A 20,562-nucleotide genomic window follows, 5' to 3' on the forward strand; every position below is an offset into this window, starting at 1 on the left:
AGGCCTGGCTTCCCTTTGAAGGTGTTAGCATCACATCTGGATCCTGAGGTCTTTCTTTTAACCTGGACTCCCCCAAAACCCCTGAAATCATTTTTAAAAACACATAACGATATTCCCAAATAAAGTCTCTGTGGATCAAAGGTTAAAAAGAAAAACATAAACTATGACAATATTTGTCTTTCTAATCATACAAGTGAAGGTAAAAATCATAAGTGGAAATGATTCATAAATTTGAATTCTATAAAAACAAAATCCCATGGCACACCAAAAAGACTACCAGAAGGCAAGCAAATAACTGCAACCAATATAATTAAAAAATGGTTATTTTCCTCATATGTAAAGAGCACTCTCAGATCAATAAGAAGAAAACCATGAATTAGCCAAATGAAAAATGGATAAAAGACATGAATTGATAATTACCCAAACATGAAAAAAAGAACAGCCAATAAACAAATAACAATAATCAACCTAACTAGTGATCAAAGGAATATACCTAAAATAGGACACCTTTTTAAAAGTCTAACTAGCAAAAATGAAACATGTATAATACCTTGGATTAGTATGGGCACATTGTTTCATGTACTTATAATGGTGGTGGGAGCGTAACTTGGTTCCAACTTTCTGAGGGGTAATTTACAAACATGTATGCATATCTTAAGAATATCCTTACTCTTGGGGCGCCTGTGTGGCGCAGTGGGTTAAAGCCTCTGCCTTTGGCTCGGGTCATGATCCCAGGGTCCTGGGATCGGGCCCTGCGTCGGACTCTTTGCTCAGTGGGGGGCCTGCTTCCCCCTCTCTCTCTGCCTGCCTCTCTGCCTACTTGTGATCTCTGTCTGTCAAATAAATAAATAAAATCTTAAAAAAAAAAAAAAAAGAATATCCTTACTCTTTGTGCCTCAGGAACCCCTATGGAAATTTACCCTAAGAAACATGGGTATAAAGACTTTTATGAAGAATGTTCAATGAGGTATTAATTATAATGTTGAACACTTGAAAATAGATTAAATATAGAACAAGGTACTGGTTAAATGGATTATATACTAACAGGCACTTGTGATCATATTTGAAAAGAGTATTTGATGGTGTGGGAAAGTGCCTACATATATTACATGAAAAACATAGATTATATGATATTACATAAAATTTCACCTTCATTTTATTAAAAAAATCCCCATAATCTATATACAGATCAAAGACTAGAAGGCTACCTACCAAAACATTGCCAGTGTTTATCTTTAGGGAATGAGTACAAGTAATTTTTGCTTTCTTCTCTATTCTTTTATATATTTATGGAATTTTTTACAATAAAGTGGCAATATTTTGATAATCCGAGGAAAACAACAAATGTATGAAAATGTTTCGTGAAATTTCTGATGGGATGCACGGCAGCTCTGGCTGCCCCCAGGGCGTTCCTTCTGGGGGCCTAAGCCAGATGTAGTTCCCATCTCTTCTGAGGGTTCCACACCCGCGTGTTCATACATTCAAGTACGTATGCACACATGAAGACTCGTGCATTGCCTCTGACCTCAAGCTCAAATCCATGGTTTTGCACCATCACGTACATGCGTGTGTCCTCAGCCCCAGCGCTCACTCCTAGAGCTCTTCCCTAAGTGAATTTGTAATGCAGTTGTTTGGAATTTGGAAAGTGTGCAAAATGACAGTATCACGCTGTCTGTATCACAGTTGCACGTGGGGGTCAGTCTCTACCCCATGAGGTGGCTGAACAGAGGTTCTCATCACATGAGCACAGTGGCCCCTGGTGGGACTCTGTCCCATGGGGACTCTCCCTGGGAGAGAGGACATGGAGAGAGGTGGGGAGGCCCTTGGGGTCTCCAGCAGGAGCTGGGCACCAGGAGCTCTGTTCTGGGGCCTGGGACAGAGGTCCTCAGCCAGCTGACTAGGGGGTCCTGAAGCCCAAGTTAATGAGGAGGCAGTGCGCCTTTGAAAGGCTTCATTGTTGGAGGAGGAGATGACTGCACAAAGCCAAGCTCGGGAATGAGTACCCTCTCCCATCAATTTATCATGGGAAACTTGCCCAGTGTCTAAGGCTTTACAATGGCCAGGCTGCTAGTAATTCATTCATCAAACATGTATTTAGTGACGATGATGTTTCATGGACCGTTTTTGGCAGCTAGGGACCCAGAGATGAAAAGATGCTGCCCCGGTCCTCACCGGGCCCCAAGGCCCAGCGCAGGAGACAGAGAAGTCACTAGCTAGTTGCCTTCTGATGCCCTCAGTGTATGACAGGATGGAGTGCATGCCACAGCACAGGTCAGCCTGGGCAGAAGTGTGAGCTGTGGAAAGGCACAGCAGGCATCCAGAATGGTGACGAGCTCAAAATGTGTGTGCACACGCACGCACGTCTGTGCATGCGTGTGGAGTTGGGGGACAGGGGAAAGGGGCAGACGGCATGGCTAAAACACTGATTGTAAAATCAGTACAACCGCTCAGGGATGGCGGCACATTCTCTACTGGACACGTGCAGACCCCGCGGCTCAGCGGTTCTTGTGGGTGCACGCCCGACAGGCACGCATGCGCACGGGCTCCAGGAGACCCCAGCGAAGACGCGCACAGCGGCACCATATGTAGCGGCTCCGAGCTGAAACCTACCCAAATGCCTATCCACCGGTAACAGACTGGAGGAAACAATTCTATGTACACACACAGTTGAAACCCGTGCAGAAGTGGCAGTGAACGATCTATAACCACGCACAACAATATGGATGAAATCCAGAAATGCAAAATAACGTTGAGTAAAAGAAGCCGGATAAATGGTATGAACTTCGCTTATATAACCTATGAAATGCGGCAACACTACTCTGAAGTCAGGATGGCTCTCACCGTGCCCAGGGGGTAGGGAGGTGACTGAAAGGGGCACAAGGAGGTCCTCTAGGGGGTTGTAATGTCGTGTTCCCTGCTCTGGGTCTGCTGGCCCCGTGTGCTGTGAAAATTCACGGAGCTGTATGTCTCTGCGTCGTGGCTGTGAGGATGGAGGGGAGGGCACAGGGTCCCTGAAAAGATATTTCTGGGCTTCCCTTCTGGTAATAGAACTCTGGCCTCCCTGGCGCGGTGCTGGGCCACCTATGGCTCAGAGGGTAATTCAGAAAGACCACAGGAAAGCCGAGCTGAGGAGGAGATGGCACAATTATCAAGCAATTTCAGGGCAGCTTTCCCGGCTGCGGGGAGCTCATCTGCAGATGCTTGGGCTGCCGTCCCATCACACGCTGCTGGTGGAGGGAGAAGCGGGCCTCCTCCTGCTCCCTGCTCTCCTCCTGAGATATCCTGGATATCTCCTGGAAATGCCACCTCCCCACTAGACTGGACACCCCACTGAGGACAGGTGCACCTGCTGGTGTAGCTAGACCAGGTGTGCTCCAGGGTAGTCACCCAGCAGAATGGGGTGGTTGAGAGGCTGGAGACCAGGAAAGGAAGAGGGAAGGATGCATATTGCAGGACATGGGTGTGTGGACTGCATTCATCCCCTCTTCCCTCTTTGTCAGGCCCCTCTGAGCACCCAGGGGCCAGCCACCTGCATTACACTCCCAGGTTTGGGCAGATCTTGCAGTCTGAGTCTTCTCTCTAATGCTGAGTCCCAGCTCTGGCCCAGACAGGGACGCTCATGCCTTCTCTCAGCTGTCTGCCATCTTATCTCCTAACTTTAATGGGCTCTATGCTGAGTGGGCCACTCAGGGCAGAACTCCAGCAGCCCTCCAAGCCCAGATCGTTCATGCTGGAGAGTGGATCATGTCCAGAGGCCATGGACCAGCCAGGCCCCAGTCAACAGCTCTGGGGCCTTCTGGAAGCTTCCCTGGTCAGCCAGACCAGAAGAGCTGAGGCCCTGGTCTCGCTTTCACATCTGCTTGGTTGTGAGCCCTGACTCAAAGAAGCCTCCAGGGCTTGTGACAACCTTGAGGCCCTTGGAACAGAGGACTGACCCAAGATGGACACCGAGTAAGGCCTCAACTACTCTTGGGTGACCAGTACCCATTCTTATCCATGAATTCATGTAGAAACACAGATATAAGTAGCTCCTGGGTTTGCCCTGGACACCTGCTGATCTTCCGAGAAATTTTCCCTTTCTCCTGTCACCCTCATCATTCAACCCTGGGCCTACTTACCGGCTGGCCAGACCCAGGGCTGGAGCAGAAGATGGTGTACTTGCGGATCACCCCATTGGGCTTGGTTGGGGGGAGCCAAGACACGACCACACTGCTGGCAGATGAAGGGACAGCTTTGATGCCAGCGGGGGGACCTGGAACTGAATCGGGAGAAGGCCAGGTCAGTTTAGAGAAAGGAGCTCTGCCTTTGGGAAAGAATGACAGGGTGGGGAGAGTAAGGTGGATCAATCTGGGAGAGCTTCCTGGAGGAGGCATCCTTGAGCTATGTTTTAAAGGGGGAGGTTCCAGCAGGTAAGGAGAAAGGTGATCACTTGGGGCTTGTAACAAAGTATCTGAGATGGAGGCACTGGGAATAGTCATCTTCAAAAGTGGCCAGAACCAAGGACTTAGGATACTTCAGAGACAAACAGAACCCATGGGGAATTCACCTTGGTTCCTACAACCTTAATCTACTTCTTGCTTCAAGGCTTGACTAATAGGTTGTATGTAGGCCGAACAAATACACTGGTCACTTTGCTCTTTGGCCTGTGAGCTCCTTGACGCTGGGGGCTCCAGAGATTCACAGAGCAGGCCTCCTCCTGGGGGTCAGAGGCTGGTGGTCAGCCAGTGGGTGACTGGGCTTCCTGTCATGTGCCCAGGGCACTGCCCCTGGGCTGCTGGCTAGACCCTTTCTGTTTCAGGAGGGGAAGTCTACCCGAGAATTGGCTGGGACATTCATCCTAAGGGGATCCCAATTCATATGGATTCTGCCCTCCCCTCTGCCCCCATCTCTCTGGGCCTACCTGACCTAGCCGGGAACCCGGTGCTCTACTTGGGAGACTGGACACTTCCTGGTTTCAGGTCCCCTCATCTCTCCCTTGTATTGTCGTGTACTCGTCTTTCCTCCTGGGAGCTTTACGTTCCTTTGAGGACAGTGATGATATCCCGCTCAACTTACTTTGCCTCCTGAGCCTCTGTTTGCCCCTCTATATGATGGACGTAATCACAACCACATTACAGATTTGCAGTGACAGTCAGCACTAATCAACATAAAAGCACTTGGCACCTCCTGACTATAGAAGACAATAAATGGTGACGATGATTGTTTTTTTGCATTCCCTCTCTCAACTCTTAGCTTCTAGTACTACAGCATTAAAAAAAAAAATCTAGTAAGTGGTCAACAATTCTAGGCTACATAAAATTCATCATCACCATCCATCCAGGGGCCCGAGCCCTCCCTGCTACAGCCCCACCATCCCACCCCTGCTAGTGTCTTTGCAGCTGTGGAATGCAGGGGGCCATGCGGGGGGCACTGGGGCAGGTGTACTGTCGTGTTCAGATCTTTTCTGTCCTTGCATACTTTTTTCCTCAGCAGTAACTGAGAGGGGTACTTAAAATTCGTTTTTTTTTTTTTTAAAGATTTTATGTATTTATTTGACAGAGAAAGAGGATGAAAGCAGAGGAAGCAGCAGGTTCCCTGTGGAGCAGGGAGCACAATGCGGGGCTCGATCCCAAGACTCTGGGCTCATGACCTGAGCTGAAGGCAGCTGCTTAACGACTGAGCCACCTAGGCGCCCCCGTATGTGCAGTCTCGAGGTGATGTTACTAGGTTCACAACAAATTTGGAACTGCTTCATTTGATTAGTAAATTGGGTTTTATTGTAACAGAGAGTCCTGTATCTCTAATGATGCTTCCTGCCTCAGAGCATACTGTGTCTGACATTCCAGCTCTCTCTCTGCTCTGCCTGGTGTATCTTTTATGTACTCCTTTCACATTTCCATACCTTTATGTTTTAGGTGTTTATTATAAACCCCACGTATTTGGGTTTTGTTTCACTGCTGGTCTGACAGTCTTTCTCTTTTCATTGAATAATTTAGTCAATTTATCATTTATCAATTTATCATCAGTTAATGCAATTACTTATATATTTATGTTTAAATAGCTCCTCTTACTAAGTACTGTTTGTCCCACCTATTCTGTTTTTTCTTTTTACTCCTTTTTGTGCTTTTTTTCGATTGAAGATTTAAAAGAAATACTTTATTTCTCCCTCTCTATTAGTTGGCTGTTAGACAGCCTGTTACCACTTTTAGGGGTAACCCAATATGAATCTTTAACTTACCAAATCATGAATTGGTACTCTTTTCCTTCAACAATGCAAGGGACTTAGAACCCCCATTTACCCTCCACCCAATTTATATGCCATTTTGTATATATATTTTTAAAGATTTTATTTATTTATTTGACAGACAGAGATCACAAGTAGGCAGAGAGAGAGAGAGGAGGAAGCAGGCTCACTGCTGAGCAGAAAGCCCGATGTGGGACTCGATCCCAGGACCCTGAGATCATGACCTGAGCTGAAGGCAGAGGCTTTAAACCACTGAGCCACCCAGGTGCCCCACTATTTTGTATATTTTAATGATGTATATATTTTAGGCCCTCCCCAAGATAATGTCACTGTCATCATTGTTTATGCAGTCAGTATTAATGGAGATTTACCCGTATGTCCCCCATTTAATTGTTCTTTCCTTCTTGCATCACTGAGCTCCCACCTGGGATCATCTTCCTTCTAGCTAAAGAATACCCTTTAATATTTCTCTAGAGCAGGCATATTGGTGGTAAAATCTCTCAGTTCTTGTTTGTCTTTATTTCTTTATATCTTTATTTCACTTTATATCTTTATTTCACTTTAATCCTGGAGAATATTTTGGCTTGGTATAAAATCATAGATTGATAACTATTTTCCTTATTTAATTTATACCACTGCACTGCATTTTTCCATTGTTGGTTTGTTGGTTTTCATTGTTTCTGACAGTTTAGCCGCTGATCTCATTGTTGGTCCCATAAGAGTAACTGGTCTTTTCCCCTCTGGTTGCTTTTAAGAATCTTCTCTTTGTGTTTCCTGTTTAACAGCTTTATTAGGATAAGGCTGGGTGTGGATTTCCTAAGTCATTGCCTGCAGAGTTCCTAGAACTTCTTGCTTTGGGGATTGAGGTCTTTCATCAGTTTTGAAAAGTTTTCAGGCATGTTGTCTTCTGCCCCATTCTCTTCCTCCTCTTCTTTGAGACTTCCTCTCACATCCTCTATGTCCTTGATATTCAGAATGTGGTCCGTTGGTCAGCAGCAGCGTCACCTGGGAGCATGTTAGAAATGCAAAATCTCAGGTTCCACCCTAGACCTACCAAATCAGAATCTGAATTTTAACACGACCCCCAAGTGACTTGTATGCACAGTCAAGTTTGAAAATCGCTGTTCTACGTCTGCTCTTTTATTTTCCATTCATTTTTCTTTCTGAGCTTCTTTTGGGTCTTCTCATCTAATTCCAATTCACTAATTCTCTCTTCAGCTGCACCTGGTTGGTTATTAAATCTATCCACTGAGTTCTTAATTTCATGTATTAATTGTTCTTGTTTCTAGATTTTCTATTTGATAGTCTCCAATTCTCTTAAAATTTCAATTTCATTCAGAGTAACTATCTGAAAGCTCATATGTGATAAAACTTGTGTTTGAAATTCTTGTGGGTCTGTTTCTTTCTTTCTTTTTTTTTTTTTTTTCCCCTCCTGGCTTTTGTTCACGTTGTTCCTCATTATTTTTATTGTATGCCAGACACATCATTTGCAAACTTGTCTGTAGAAATAGTTTGAGGTCTCAGATGATGTAATCTTTCTAAAGGGAGAATTCACATTTGCTTGTGGCAAGTATCTGCAATCTGGGGACTAGCAACCTGGGCCTACCTCAATCTGATTTCCAGGACTGAGATGATTTGAAGCTTAGCTGGTCTACTTTGGGTGCACTTTTAATCCAATGTGCTGTGCTCATGGTCTCAACTCCAGGTAAGGGGGATTCACCAGATAGACCTGCCCACCCCAGCAGGCCCTGGACTCCCAATTTCCTTTCCACTGCTGCTCAGATTATCAGCCCCTGCCTCCAGATTTGGCAAGTGTCCCACCATGGGGAGAGCTGTTCCAAATGCCAGGCTCACCTCCTGGGCCTCCACTCTCCCTGGGATCCTGGCCCAGTAATTCTACACTCTCCTGCAAGCTCAGGGATGCCTTCAAGCAGGTGTTTTAAAAAATATTTTATCCAGATTTCCTACTGTCCTCAGCAAGAAGGATAGTGGGTTTGAGTTACCTACGTAGTCCACCATTACCGGAAGTGCAGATCCTCTGATATGTTTCTCTAAACTTGTGCTCACTCCTGCCTTCATTGTTAAAGAGGCCACCCTAGCACACACCTTCCGCTTCTCTGCCTAGAGGCCCAGAGGTTCTAACGGGCCTCTCTGACACTGGTCCTTAACCCCTAGAGCCCTTCCTACCATCTGTCCTCCTGCTTCAGGAGTTACCTTCCTAAAACACAGGTCCAGTCAAGCCTCATCCTCAGCTAAATATCTTTAAGATGGTTTAAAATCCAACTCAATTTTCACTCTGATTCAGCATTCCCAGGGGAGGGGAGACGTCAGCAAGAGGCTTTGTTGCTCAGGAACCAAGTCCAGCCAAGCCAGCCTGAGACCAAGTTAAGACTGGGGGATTTGGACTTCAGAAATGAGCTTGAATTTATTTGAGTTTGTTTTCATTTTATCTTTTAATTTATTTTGGTTTTCTCTAAATTTCCCAATCTTTTTTTTGTTTGTTTGTTTTCCCCCCCTTTGGAAGAAGGCACAATCCTGAGCTGGGGCAAGGGGTTGGGCGTGGGGGCAGGGAGTCACCATGTCTTCAGCTCTTCGTCCCAAGCCCCCACAGCAGAGCTCAGATTGCAGTGTGGACCCGTCTGCTTCCTGAGGGAGCTGAGAAAGAACTGGAATGGGAGAACCTGGAGGAGGCGGGGCCAGGGCTGGTGCTGCGCCTGCTGGTCTGTGTGCCCATCTGCCCCTGTTCTTTCCTGTTCCTTGCAAACCGAGCCTCCCTCTTGCTCGGGTCCCCGTGCCCCTCCATTCCTCAGAGAGAGCTGTCCCCATCACTGACACTAGTGGATTTATTACCTTCCAGAGAAGTCAGCTGTGATCATTCCACTCCCCTTTCAGTGACTGGCTTAGCAAGAGACACGTTGCCCCAGTGTGGCCAATGGAAAATGAGGATGAATCAGTTGAAGGGCTTCTGGGGAAGGTGTTTTTCACTCCCGAGAGAGGCATGCCCACAGGAAGAGACCCCCTCTCTCACTGGGAACTCTGTCCTGTCTGGTGAGATGCCTAAAGCTGCAGTCATTTGGAAATCATGGGAGGCACAGCTGACAGGTGGAGGATGGCAGAGCAGAAGGATGGGGCCCAATGAGTTCAGCAACCTTGGAGCTGTGCTCCTCAAGACTCCTTATTATGTGTGATAATAATACACTTACTAGTTAAATCTTTCTTTAGTTGTACTATTCGCCGCCCAAAGCTACCTGTCTGCCACAGGCATGTGATGGAAAGTATAGAAGATACGGAGGCAAGAAGGCCTTGGTTCGCTTCCTACGAGATGCATGACCTCCAGCAGGTTGCTTTAGCTCACCAGACCTCACTTTCCTCACCTTGAAAATGGACATGATAGTTACCTCGTTGGGCTGCCGGGAAGGCTCGGTCACACTTATGACTACACATACTACCCGTGTCAAGTGTAGCTGCAGTTCTGGGTGTGACAGCGGTTCTCATCTCACAGTGGCTTCCTTCTGGCCCGGGCCTCCCTTTTAGGGGGCACTGAGTCCCTCGGGGATGCCTGGGTCCACCTGAAGCGGCCAGCACCTTGGTAACTAGCAGGCCCCTGCCATTTGCTAGCGCTGCACATTTTAGGAAGCATTTTACAATTAACTCGCTTCTTACAACAACTTGATGTGATCAGTGTCCCCATTTTATCACGAGGAAACAGGTTCAGGAAGGCTAAGTGACTGGCCAGTAATGGACAGGGCTGGGCCACGCTCGTCTGTTGTGCCTGCCAGCGTCCCTTTACTCTGTGGAGCTGCCCACGGGACCCATTTCCTGGCTGCGTGGTCCCCTGCGCGTGTACCTGGGCGTGTCTCTGGAGGCAGCTCTGAAGTGAAAAGTGGGAAGCTCCTTGCGGGGAGGGATGATGCTATCGGACCTTCGGATTCCCTCGTGGGGCCCCCACCTTTGTCAAACACGCGGAAGAGCTTCTGGCCCAGACCTTGCATCCTCACAGGATGCAAAAGAGTGGGGACAGGGTAGGGGAGCAGTGGTTCCCATCTAGGGGCTGGGTAGGTGTGTTGTTCAGAAGCTCTGGAAGGGGCCAGGCTCTGAGCATGGTCCCCGCTTGGCCTGCACACACACGAGCAGGTGGCTCTGCCCGGAGCTGTCCCAGGAAACCTTGATGGGGGGATTAATGGCAGGAAAAGTAGGGCAGGCAGGTTGGTAAATATTTAATTGCTCAGAGCTTAAGGCAGGGAGGGGGCCCGATCTGGTGGAGGGCCAGGGCTTAGGGAGAGTGGGGAGCTGGATTAAACCGGTCTGTTCCCTGGGCACTGGGCTGCTCTGGGAAACTCTCGAGCATGCCTTCCACCTTGGGACCCCCATCTCAGCAACTCTAATCCTCCAACACCTTCTGAGGGAAATGCACAGGAGGGGACCCAGGCCATGGGAACTTTGAGAAAACTGAGGCAGCAAGGGGAGGAAGCCAGGATGTTAGCAGTGGCTGCTGCTTTAGTCCCCAAGCTGCCAGCCACTTTTCACACGAACCAACTTAAAAATAGAGCATCTGCCTCAGAAGGTTGAAGCGTCAGCTAAGGGATGGTGTTGGGATGTGGTGAGGAAGAAAGTGGAGGCCGGAAGAAGGAGCCCCACCTTCTGGATGTGGGGTGAGAAGTGGGGGGAGGGGAGGCGCTCCAGACGAGGCCCCCTGGCAGTATGCATTTCTGGGCCCCAGCTGGGAGTCTGGCCCTTTTCCCAACCTCTTCTCTGCCGGGTTGGTTCAGCTCCCAACCTCCCCCACCATCTTCCTTTGTCACCCCAGCCTGGAGGGTTGGCTCGTGATCTCTGCTTTTCCTCCAGTTCCATCCCATGAGGAAGGGCTTTGAGATCAGAGCTCCGGATGGAGGCACAGCCCATTCTGTCCCTGAGAGCCTCCCCAGCACACCAGAGTCCAGGGCCTGGCCCATTCTGGGGCCTCTGCAGGATGGCTGCCAAGTCCCTAAGCCAAGATGTGAGGCAAGATACCCCTCTCCCCCTCCCCGCCAATCCCAACCATCTGTATCCAGAGGAAATCAGGCAGAAACTTGCATCAGAGCAGATGCCACAAAAAGGATGCTCTTGAAGGGGAGGTGGGAAGAGAGGCTTTATCAACCTCTGACCTGGTGCTGCAGGGGGAGCCAAGGGAGCAGGTTCCCATCGCTTACATGTTTATGCAGGAGTCCCAGAGCATCCGCTACCACCGATGGCAGGCTGTGGTCTCCCCAGGTGGGGTCCCAGAGTGCCCAAAGCCACCCTACTATGACTCAAAGGGACAGGAGACAGGATGGTGCCCTGCCGTCACCCTTCTCCTTGTGCAGCACTCGGCAACAGGCCTGGGGGAGTGTGGAGGGGGTGCCAAGGGCCGGGCTGGGCATGGCAGAGCGGACTCACCGTCCTCCTTGGTCTGGATGCAGAGCACGCCGCTGCGCACGCCGTCCCCGGCCTGGGTGTAGGCCAGCACCTGCACGCTGTAGTTGGTGAACTTCTCCATACCACGCAGCTCTACCCGCTCCCGCGTGGTGGTGATGTTCTGCATCTCGCCCCACTCTGCCGGAGACAAGCGGCCCCTGAGTGCGGCCCGGGTGGGGCGGGGCGTGCCTGGTCCCCCTGCCACTGGCCCTCTGCCAGTCTGGGCTCCACTGGGCTCAGACCTCGCCTCCATGGTAATGGCAGCTAGGGGGACCTGACCTCCAGGAACACGGGGGCAAATCTGGGGCACCGCTCCCAGGTCTCATCTCTCCCCAAGGGGTCCAACCAGGGTGAGCCGGCCTATGCCTGGCCTTGGCCCCAGTGACCTTGTACCAAATTCAACCTAATACTCTCCCTTTGGAATATTTCCATCTCTCCGAGCACCCTTCCCCTCCTCCATCCAATCCCCTCTCCCTGTGAGGGATCCCAAGCGTGCCATACTCTTAGTAGCATAAGAGCTAAGGCCCCTTCCCTTCTCCCTACCCCTGAGGACACCCTCCCCGGGAAGAACCCACAAAAAGAATCTGGGACAGGCTATGAGAGGAGACAGCCTCCGCCAGGAAGGGTCGGGCCTTCCTCCAGCTCAGTGAGGACCCGCCATCTGACTCTGCCAAGGGATTTACTGTAGGCTGAAGGAAAGCTTGGGGAAGGGGTCCCCTGGGAAGACCATGAACTTAGAAGGAGAAAAAGAGGCTCCTGAGCTGACAGCCATCCACTGAGACCCCTGGGCTTTCAGAAAGACAGGCCCGGACACTGGCTGAGGACAGGCTTTGTAGAAGCCCATAGACCTAGTCCAGGGCCTCTCTGGGGACCTGTTGTGGGCAGAGGGCCTGGCCCAGGGAGGACAGCAGTCTGCCAGGGCCCGGGAGTGAGAACACCACGCCCAGCCAGTGGCAACTCCGGGTCAGTGCAGGGAAGCCTCAGAAACCCCGGCACTGGGACTTTTATTTTATTTATTTATTTATTTTTAGGAAATTAGAAACCAGGGTAGTCAGGGTACTCCAGGACTGGAGCCAGAGAAAAGACCCAAAAGGAGGTCAGTATGGCCAGTGAGCCAGGTGCCTTTGGAGATTACAAAGGCCAATGGCTTCCTTACCTTAAGGGGCTGAGCTAGGAACACTGTGGGTTTAGAAAAGAGGAAGCAAGTTCTGGAAACTGAAGGACCATCCCTTATCTGGGGCAGCACAAACAGGGGGGCTGTGTCAGAGCACATGAACTAGGGACACCTCCCAAAACCCAAGCCCTGAGCTCCAGGCCACTGTGCTTTTGGAGGAGGCCGTGGCAGTGGTGGCAGGGAAAGGCACATGCTGTCGGCAGTGCATCTCGGCATACACAATGGGGAAGGGGTGAGGGGATGAGGAGGGCAGCTGCCCTGCAGAAATGACCACGAGCTGGAGCTTCAGGTCCTCCAGGGGAAAAGGGAGAGCCAAGGGAGCTGGGGGCAGAAGTCTCAGGAGCCGGGGAGCCAAGCTCACCGTGGCCCCCCAGTAGAGCAGCTCCATGGTTTGGGATTCTGGGCCTCCGGCTTGTACAAGCTCAGGCTTTCCTGGTCACTGCAAGGCTCCCGTGTACCCAGCGGGCAGGGGCTCGGTGTGTTTGTGGGGCTACACACGACTGTCTGGACCAGTGCATCCCAGGGCAAGGAAGGCATCCCTAGCGTTGGGCCACGATCTTGGGTTTTGTGCCTCTGCCATTCCAGCTCCATTTCCTGCTCTTCTCCGAGTCCTGAGCAGACTGCCCACCTCACTGCCTGGCCAAGGGGTGCTGCACTGTCCCCCCACCAGCTTCTGGTAACCCCGTTTCCTCCCCTTCTGGCTTCGGTGGTGAGGATGAGCCCCAGGTGCCCCACCCTCGCTCCACACCCCTCTGAAAGCAGTGCCTTCCTGACACTTTCCAACCGCCCCGTCTGAGAGCCAGGGACCCTGCCCAAGATCAACACGTTACATCAGAAAATCACAGACACCCCATCACACCTCCGGTCATTCCCAAACACATGGCCGTCCAGGAGCAGCTGATGTCCCTCCCCCCAGCACAGAGGTGACCATGTATCCCACCACCCATCCTGGCCCTGGCTCTGGCTGGGACAGTGTACGCAGAAGAGAGGGGCTGGGCCTCCACTTGATATCCTGTGGGAAGATGCTCAGCTCTGATCATCTGTGTCTGGTCTGGACACAGACCCCCAAGGAGCCTACACCTCTCACCCCGAGACCCAGCCGTCACTCCCAGGACACTTACCCCCATCCACGTAGAGTGACCAGAAGATGACCCGGTAGCCTTTGAGGACGCCATTGAGAGTGCTGCGTGGGGGCTCCGACCAGGAGATGACGGCCACATCGGAGGTGATGGACAGGGCCCGGACGTTCTCGGGGGGCTGGCTGGGCACTGCAGGGGGTGGGGGAGAAGGGTAGAGTCCGGTCAGGACATACAGCCTGACATCTGTTTCCCAACCAGGAGAACATGGGAGGAGCTCCTGATAGAGTGAGGAGAGTCTGGGCTGTGTGGCTGGGAAGTGAAGCATTTCCTCTCCTGGTTTTAGATGAAAAGAGGTCTTCATAGGTTCGGTTCCTTGCTCTCCAGGTGGCACGTTCCCGGTTCTGGGTATGTGCTGAGGGCACAAGGTGATGAACTCCTGGCATGACCCATGGGGATCCTCCAGTGGGCACCACAGCCCAGGAAGTTCATCTTCATTAGGTTACAGAACCTAGAAGATCGCCAGGCCAGCCCTGGGTCTTATCTGATGGCTGCTGGCCTGATGTGGCTTCTGACCAGGTGGTCTGAGCCCAGCCTCTTGGGCCCCATGGGTCCTTATGCCAGGCTGAAGGGAAGGAAAAGAAGGTAGTCCCTTCACCTTGTTGAAGGGGGGAAGGTTCCATAGACACCTTTAAGTTTTCTGGGACCATTACACCTTTGTCCCTTGTCCCTGCACATCAAAATGATTCAGATGATGAGAAAACACTTTCTGATAGCAACTTAGGTGGCCCATTTGCCTCTAACCCTCTCCCCTGGAGCACTACCTTGGAGCCTAACCTAAGTCCTACACCCTGGGGTTGGCCCTGGTGCAGGTCACTCTTTCTGAGATGGCAGACAGTGGGGACGTCAGATTCCGGGAGCCACTTTGTTTGGGAAGAACTTTGGTGGCACTTCCTGCTGGCTTCCCAGGAGCTGGGGCCAAAGGGAAAGGCCAGGTCTGCTTTGCTCAGAGAGGGAGAAAGGAGGCACAGGCTGGATGGAAGGTAATTGGATCCCACTGCCCCACAAGAGGCAACTCTAATTTTTATGAGCATTTAAATGATAATACATCATCCTAACGATCCTCTTTGAGAATGATTATTGTTTCATATTACTTAGGTGTAAAAATATAAGCACCATGTAATTAGGGACCCAGTGTAATAAACTAATACAGATCGCCCGTTCGAACAAAATGAAGGTAATATAATTATGGAAAAGACACTATTGCTAAAGCAGGGCCCTTGACTACCCCAGGAGGAGTGCTAATATTGCCAGGAAACGATCAGGATCTGACAGGCTAACGAGGGCCTTAATTAAGTATGAAAAACTGCTGAGCAAATGCTGCTGGAAACTTCTTCCCTCTCTCCTCTTTTGTTTTGAAAATGACTCTACAGCCCATGCTGATCTCTCCCTGTTGGAAATTCTAGGCCCCCCACCCAGGAGCCAGAGCCGGGGAGGTAGCGCCCTGCTGGAGGCCTGGGCAGGCTGTTTCCTGGCCCAGCCCTGGTAGGCAGCAGTCAGGGTTGCACGTGCTGTGGCTGTGTGGGCCTGGGGCAGCTGTCCCTCTGGACGCGCCTTCCCCGGGCATCCCGGGTCTGCGTCTCTTGGTCTTATATCCAGCCTTGCTCCAAAGCGAGAGAGACACAACGGGGCACGGGAGAGAGTATAGGATTCAGGGTCTGACCTGGATTTTGACCCCAGGCTCTGTTCTTTAGGTGATAGGTGATTCCGGACAGGCTTTTTAGCTTCCTTGAAACCTGGCTTCTTTGATGGGTAGCGCCCTAGCTATTGGCGCTGTGGTTCTCATAGGCGGGTGCCCCCCTGTGCCAGCAGCACCTGGGAATTTCTTTGAGATGCAAAATTTATTCAACCTGCTAGCAGGAGCTGGGTGGGGGGAGAGCCTCACAATCTGTTTATGGCCTTCCAGAAGGTTCTGATACACATTCAGGTTTGAGAACTACTGGGTCAGAGCACCCCTTGGGATGAGTACTATTGGTGTGAAGAGGTGACAGGTTGACTCCCCTCCACCCAGCGAGGCCTGTGGTCTGGGAAGGTGCTGGTTGGGGACGGAGTCGGTGTGGAATGGGGGAGGCCGAGGGGGCACTGGTTGTCTTGTGGTTCCCCACATCCCCTACTAGGGTCTTCTGTGTCCCTCTGCTTGCTACGTGCTTTTCCCTTTTTCTGTGTTCTCCCGTTCCCCAGGGGCTCAGTGCTTCATCCTAAAGCCCAGCTTGGGCCGCAGAACCACTGAATGAGAATCTTGGGAGATGAAGCCGGGGCATCGATATTTTTTAAAGCTTCCAGATAATTCCAATTTGTAGCCAAAGTTAAGGACCGCCAGCATGAGCTAATGTACTTTCAGGTTTCTGACCTGATATATCCTTCCTCCCAGGGGTGTCTACATTTTTAGAGAAGATGAGCTAGGGAGAAGGCATTGCTTAACCTTAAGGAGTGACTGCCCCCCCACCCAACGTGGGACTTTAACTCATGACGCTGAGATCAAGACCTGAGCTGAGATCAAGAGCTGGATGCTTATGCCTGGGTGGCTCAGTCAATTAAATGTCTGCCTTGTGCTCAGGTTATGAGCCCCGGGGGGGATCGAGCCTTGCAGTCCCACATCCGGCTCCCCGGGGGAGCCTGCTTCTCCTTCTGCCTGCCCCTTCCCCTGCTTGTACTCTCTCTCTCTCCCTGACAAATAAATAAGTAAAATCTCAAAAAAAAAAAAAAAAAAGAAAAGACAAGAAAGGAAAAGAAAAGAAAAAAGTTGGACACTTAACCTACTGAGCCAGCCATGCACTCCAAGGAATGACTTTCTAATAGTGGAATGCGTGAGTCCCCTCCCTCTGCAGGGGCAGGGTCGGACGCAGCAGCGGTTTTAATCTCAGACTCTGGATTTGGGCTAGGACATCAGGAAAGAAGCTTAGGGGAACCTTCTGCCCTTTGGGGGGCTGCAGGCATCAAGGGCCATGTCTCCTCTTTCAACCCTACACAGGCTCAGGTACCAGCTGGCCCTTCTCTGTGCTTGGAGAGCAGGCACATCCCTGCTTCCTCCTGATGCTGTCCCCCTGAAAGCCAGGCCCTGTCATTTACTCAACAGAGTGTGGAATCCTCTCTGGTCCTCAAAGGATCACATTTAAAGCAGTGGCTCTAAGCCACCCACCGCGTGGATCTTGGCATATCTTAAGCCCTGTCTCCTGTCCGGCCCCTCAGACAGGCAGTGGATGGGTTCCAGCCCAGAAGTGCAGAGGTAACTTGGTTTCCGCCCCATTTCCGACCTGCAGGTTGTTGAGGGAGAAGAAACAGGACCAGGGTGTAGAGGAAAAGGGCCTGGGGAGAGACAGGAGTGAGGGCCAGAATGAGGGAGAGTTGGGTGGGTGAGAGGCAGGGGCTCAGATGGGCGGAGCATCAGCACGCAATGGACAGGGCGCTGGCCAGTAGACTGAGAGCGTAGGGGTGCTTAAGGTCTCAGCACCTCTTGAGGAGCTAATGGGTCAGAGGAGCTGGAGGGATCCAGGGTGCTGTGTGCCTCACGGGGTCGTGACGGGGCCTGGGAGCAGTGGGAGGGCCCCGAGTCCTCGCTGGCAGCCCTGGCTCTCCCGCCCGCCACCGCATGCTCGTGTCCTCACCGTCCTCCAGTGTGGTGGCATTGATCTCGCTGGATGAGGGCCCCGTGCCAGCACGATTGAAGGCCTGGACCACCACCCCATATTGGGCGAACTTCTTGAGGTTGTCCAGGGTGTAGACCTCGCTGTCCCCAGTGGCCTTCATCTCCACGATGCTGTACTGCCCACTGCTGCCAGGGCTGTTCTCCCTGTAGCCGATCTGGTAGCCCCGTATGACGCCATTCTGCAGCTCCTTCTTGGGCGCCTGTGAGCGGGGTGGGGGAGGGGAGACAAAGACACAAGGGGGCTCGGAGACGATGCTCTGAAAGCCAAAGGAAGATCCTGTCCTGCTTCAGTTCCCCACCCTTCAAAGGCTCCCATCTCGCTTGGGGTGAAAAGCAAAGCTCTTACAAGGGCAACGGAACCCTGTACAACCTGCCCCGTTACCTCTTGGGTCCATCTCCTCTTCCCCTGGCTGCCCCTGCTCCAGCACACTGGCCTCTCGCGGTTCACATGGGGCCCACCTCCACTCCAGGGGGACCCTCCTTCCTTGCACGGCCGCACATCTTCCCTCTTCACCTCTGTGGTATCCTCGCCACCACGCCCTGTCTTCATGAGGCTTTCCTCACGCTCTTTATCTGAGATTGCTCCCTGCCCTCTGTTTCATATTTTTCATGTTTCTTCCTGGCCCCCATCACTTCTTGGACCCACTTTTTCTTCCCCAGGCTCTCTTTTTCTCCATCGCACTTAGCATCACCGGACATCCTATATATTTTACTTATGCGTCCCTGTGTTCGTATTAGCATATAAACACCATAAGGATGAAAAACATTGTTTCGTTTGCTCTTTGCTGTGCTCTCACTGTCTAGAATGATCGCTGATATGTAGCAAGCCTTCAATACACAGTTACTGAACGAATGGAGAGAGGAACCGATAGGGCTGTCATCTGACATGGGCTCAGGAGCCTGGGAGAAATGGAACCGCAGACAAAAAGTAACCAAATGGACAGGAAGATGAGTAATTAGCTTGAGTAAAAAGAGAATCCCAAGATGGCACATCACACCCTCCAGGACAGCTATTGTCACCAAACGGAAAACAACACGTCTGGGCAATGACGTGGGCCAACTGGACTCGTGCACTGCTGGTGGGGATGCAAACTGGTGCGGCGGCCATGGTCAGCAGCCTCCCAGAGTGAAATACGGAATTTCCATAGGATCCAGCAGTTCCGCTCCTTGGTACGTACCCCAAGAAGTGAAAGTGGAGACTCAGACACAGACTTGCACACCCAAGTTCATGGCTGCATTATTATTCATCATAGTCAAAAGGTAGAAATAACCCAAGTGTCCATTGATGAGTGAACGAATAAATAAAATGTGGTCTATGAGGGCAATCGAATATTATTTAGCTGGACACAGCCTATTGTTCAGCCAGAATGGAATTCTGACGCAGGTTACCATGTGGTTGAACTTTGAAAACATCACACTCAGTGAAATAAGCCAGACACAAAAGTTCAAATGATGTGTGATCCAGTTTCTACGGAGTCCCTAGAACAGTCCCTAGAACAGCCACATTCACAGAGTCAGAAAGGAGACTAGGAGTTTCCAGGGGCTGGGGTGAGGAGAGGAGTACTTATCAGTTAACGGGTACAGAGTTTCTGGGATTGTGAGAAAGTTCTGGAGGTAGATGGCAGTAATGAATGGTTGCATACACAGTGAACATATTTCATGACAATGACCTGTGCACGTAGGCATGGATAAAATGATAAAAATAGTACATATATTTTACCACAATTCCAAAAAAAAAAAAAAAGAGTCCTTGACTTGGTGTGTGGCCAGTCCTTTGGAGCACGTGGCTAGGTTGCCCCGGACATCATGGCTAGGGGTTGGGGTTTGTGGGGTGGGGAGGCCTGAAGCCAACCCCTAGACAGACGGACAGAGATGGATAAGACACATGGTAAGAAGGGAGAATTTTGGAGCTCTGGCTGGGGTGGTGGTAATGAAGGACTGGTCCCAGTCAGCCAGGAAGACAGAGTAAACACCAATGGCATGAAGTTGGGACTAGAGAACCTACTCTTACCCCAAGCTTCAACCTTGATACACACACACACACACACACACACACACACACACACACACACACACTCCTGATATATCTCACATCCTGACCCATCAAAGCAAACATCCTAATCTACCTACCTACCTACAGTCAGACAGATCCAGACTCACAGATAGAAACCAGCTCCTTGAACAAACAGACTTGCCCATCTATAAATTGAGAGAGAGCACCCACCCCAGTGCACAGAAAAACAACTCGAATCTGGGTTTTAAAGACAATGAAGTTAATTGAAAAGCCCACCTTTTATTATACTAAAAAATAGTGAGATCAAAAACAATTAAGTTAGTAAAACAGTCCCACTGTTTTTTTTTAATTCAATGAATGTTTTAAATGAACTGCATTTTAAGCTCACTGTTAACTCAATAAAATGAAGTTTTTAATTTAACGTAATGGTTTTGAACTCACTAAAGAGGTGTGTGTGTATGTGTATTTAATTGACTTGACTTTTTGTTAATGCCTGAATTAATGTTTTTCAGCACTTGAGCAGTCCTGTTTGCTAGTTTGTAAGTGAGAAAATTCCTGCATTCTCATCTCTGCCCGTGTATATCTACACACACACACACACACACACACACACCTATTATAGACACAAACATATCTTCAAGAGTGATACCCTGTCTTCACAATGATGCACATCTAGAATTACACACATACATCCATAATGCCATGTGCTGATATATACAACACACGTGACCACAGCCATCTATACCGTGATGATGATAGACACTTGTGCAGAGCACCATGTAACATTCTCACATCAACGTATACTGTCCGAGGTCCGGGACGGACATCGAGGGACACGCTGCTGTATCCATATGTATGTATTCACATATTAATACAAATCTTGTCCGATCTTCCTTCCCTCTCTCCTTCTTTTCTCTTTCTCTCCACCTGTCTCTC

General features: G+C 50.4%; 1 protein-coding gene across 1 annotated transcript in view; it reads right to left on the reverse strand.

Annotated features, from left to right (window-relative positions):
- The window catches only part of DSCAML1 (DS cell adhesion molecule like 1), a 341,358-nt gene that overhangs the window by 16,011 nt on the left and 304,785 nt on the right, over positions 1–20,562 (reverse strand). The window contains exons 17-20 of the mRNA XM_047693447.1: positions 17,572–17,812; positions 13,952–14,098; positions 11,639–11,794; positions 4,119–4,258 (exon numbers count right to left, since the gene is read on the reverse strand). Of these exons, the coding sequence (XP_047549403.1) occupies positions 4,119–4,258; positions 11,639–11,794; positions 13,952–14,098; positions 17,572–17,812 (684 nt within the window). The remainder of the gene's footprint in view (positions 1–4,118; positions 4,259–11,638; positions 11,795–13,951; positions 14,099–17,571; positions 17,813–20,562) is intronic.

The sequence above is a fragment of the Lutra lutra genome, chromosome 10 (assembly GCF_902655055.1).
Source record: "Lutra lutra chromosome 10, mLutLut1.2, whole genome shotgun sequence".
In the NCBI taxonomy this organism is placed as follows: Eukaryota; Metazoa; Chordata; class Mammalia; order Carnivora; family Mustelidae; genus Lutra; species Lutra lutra.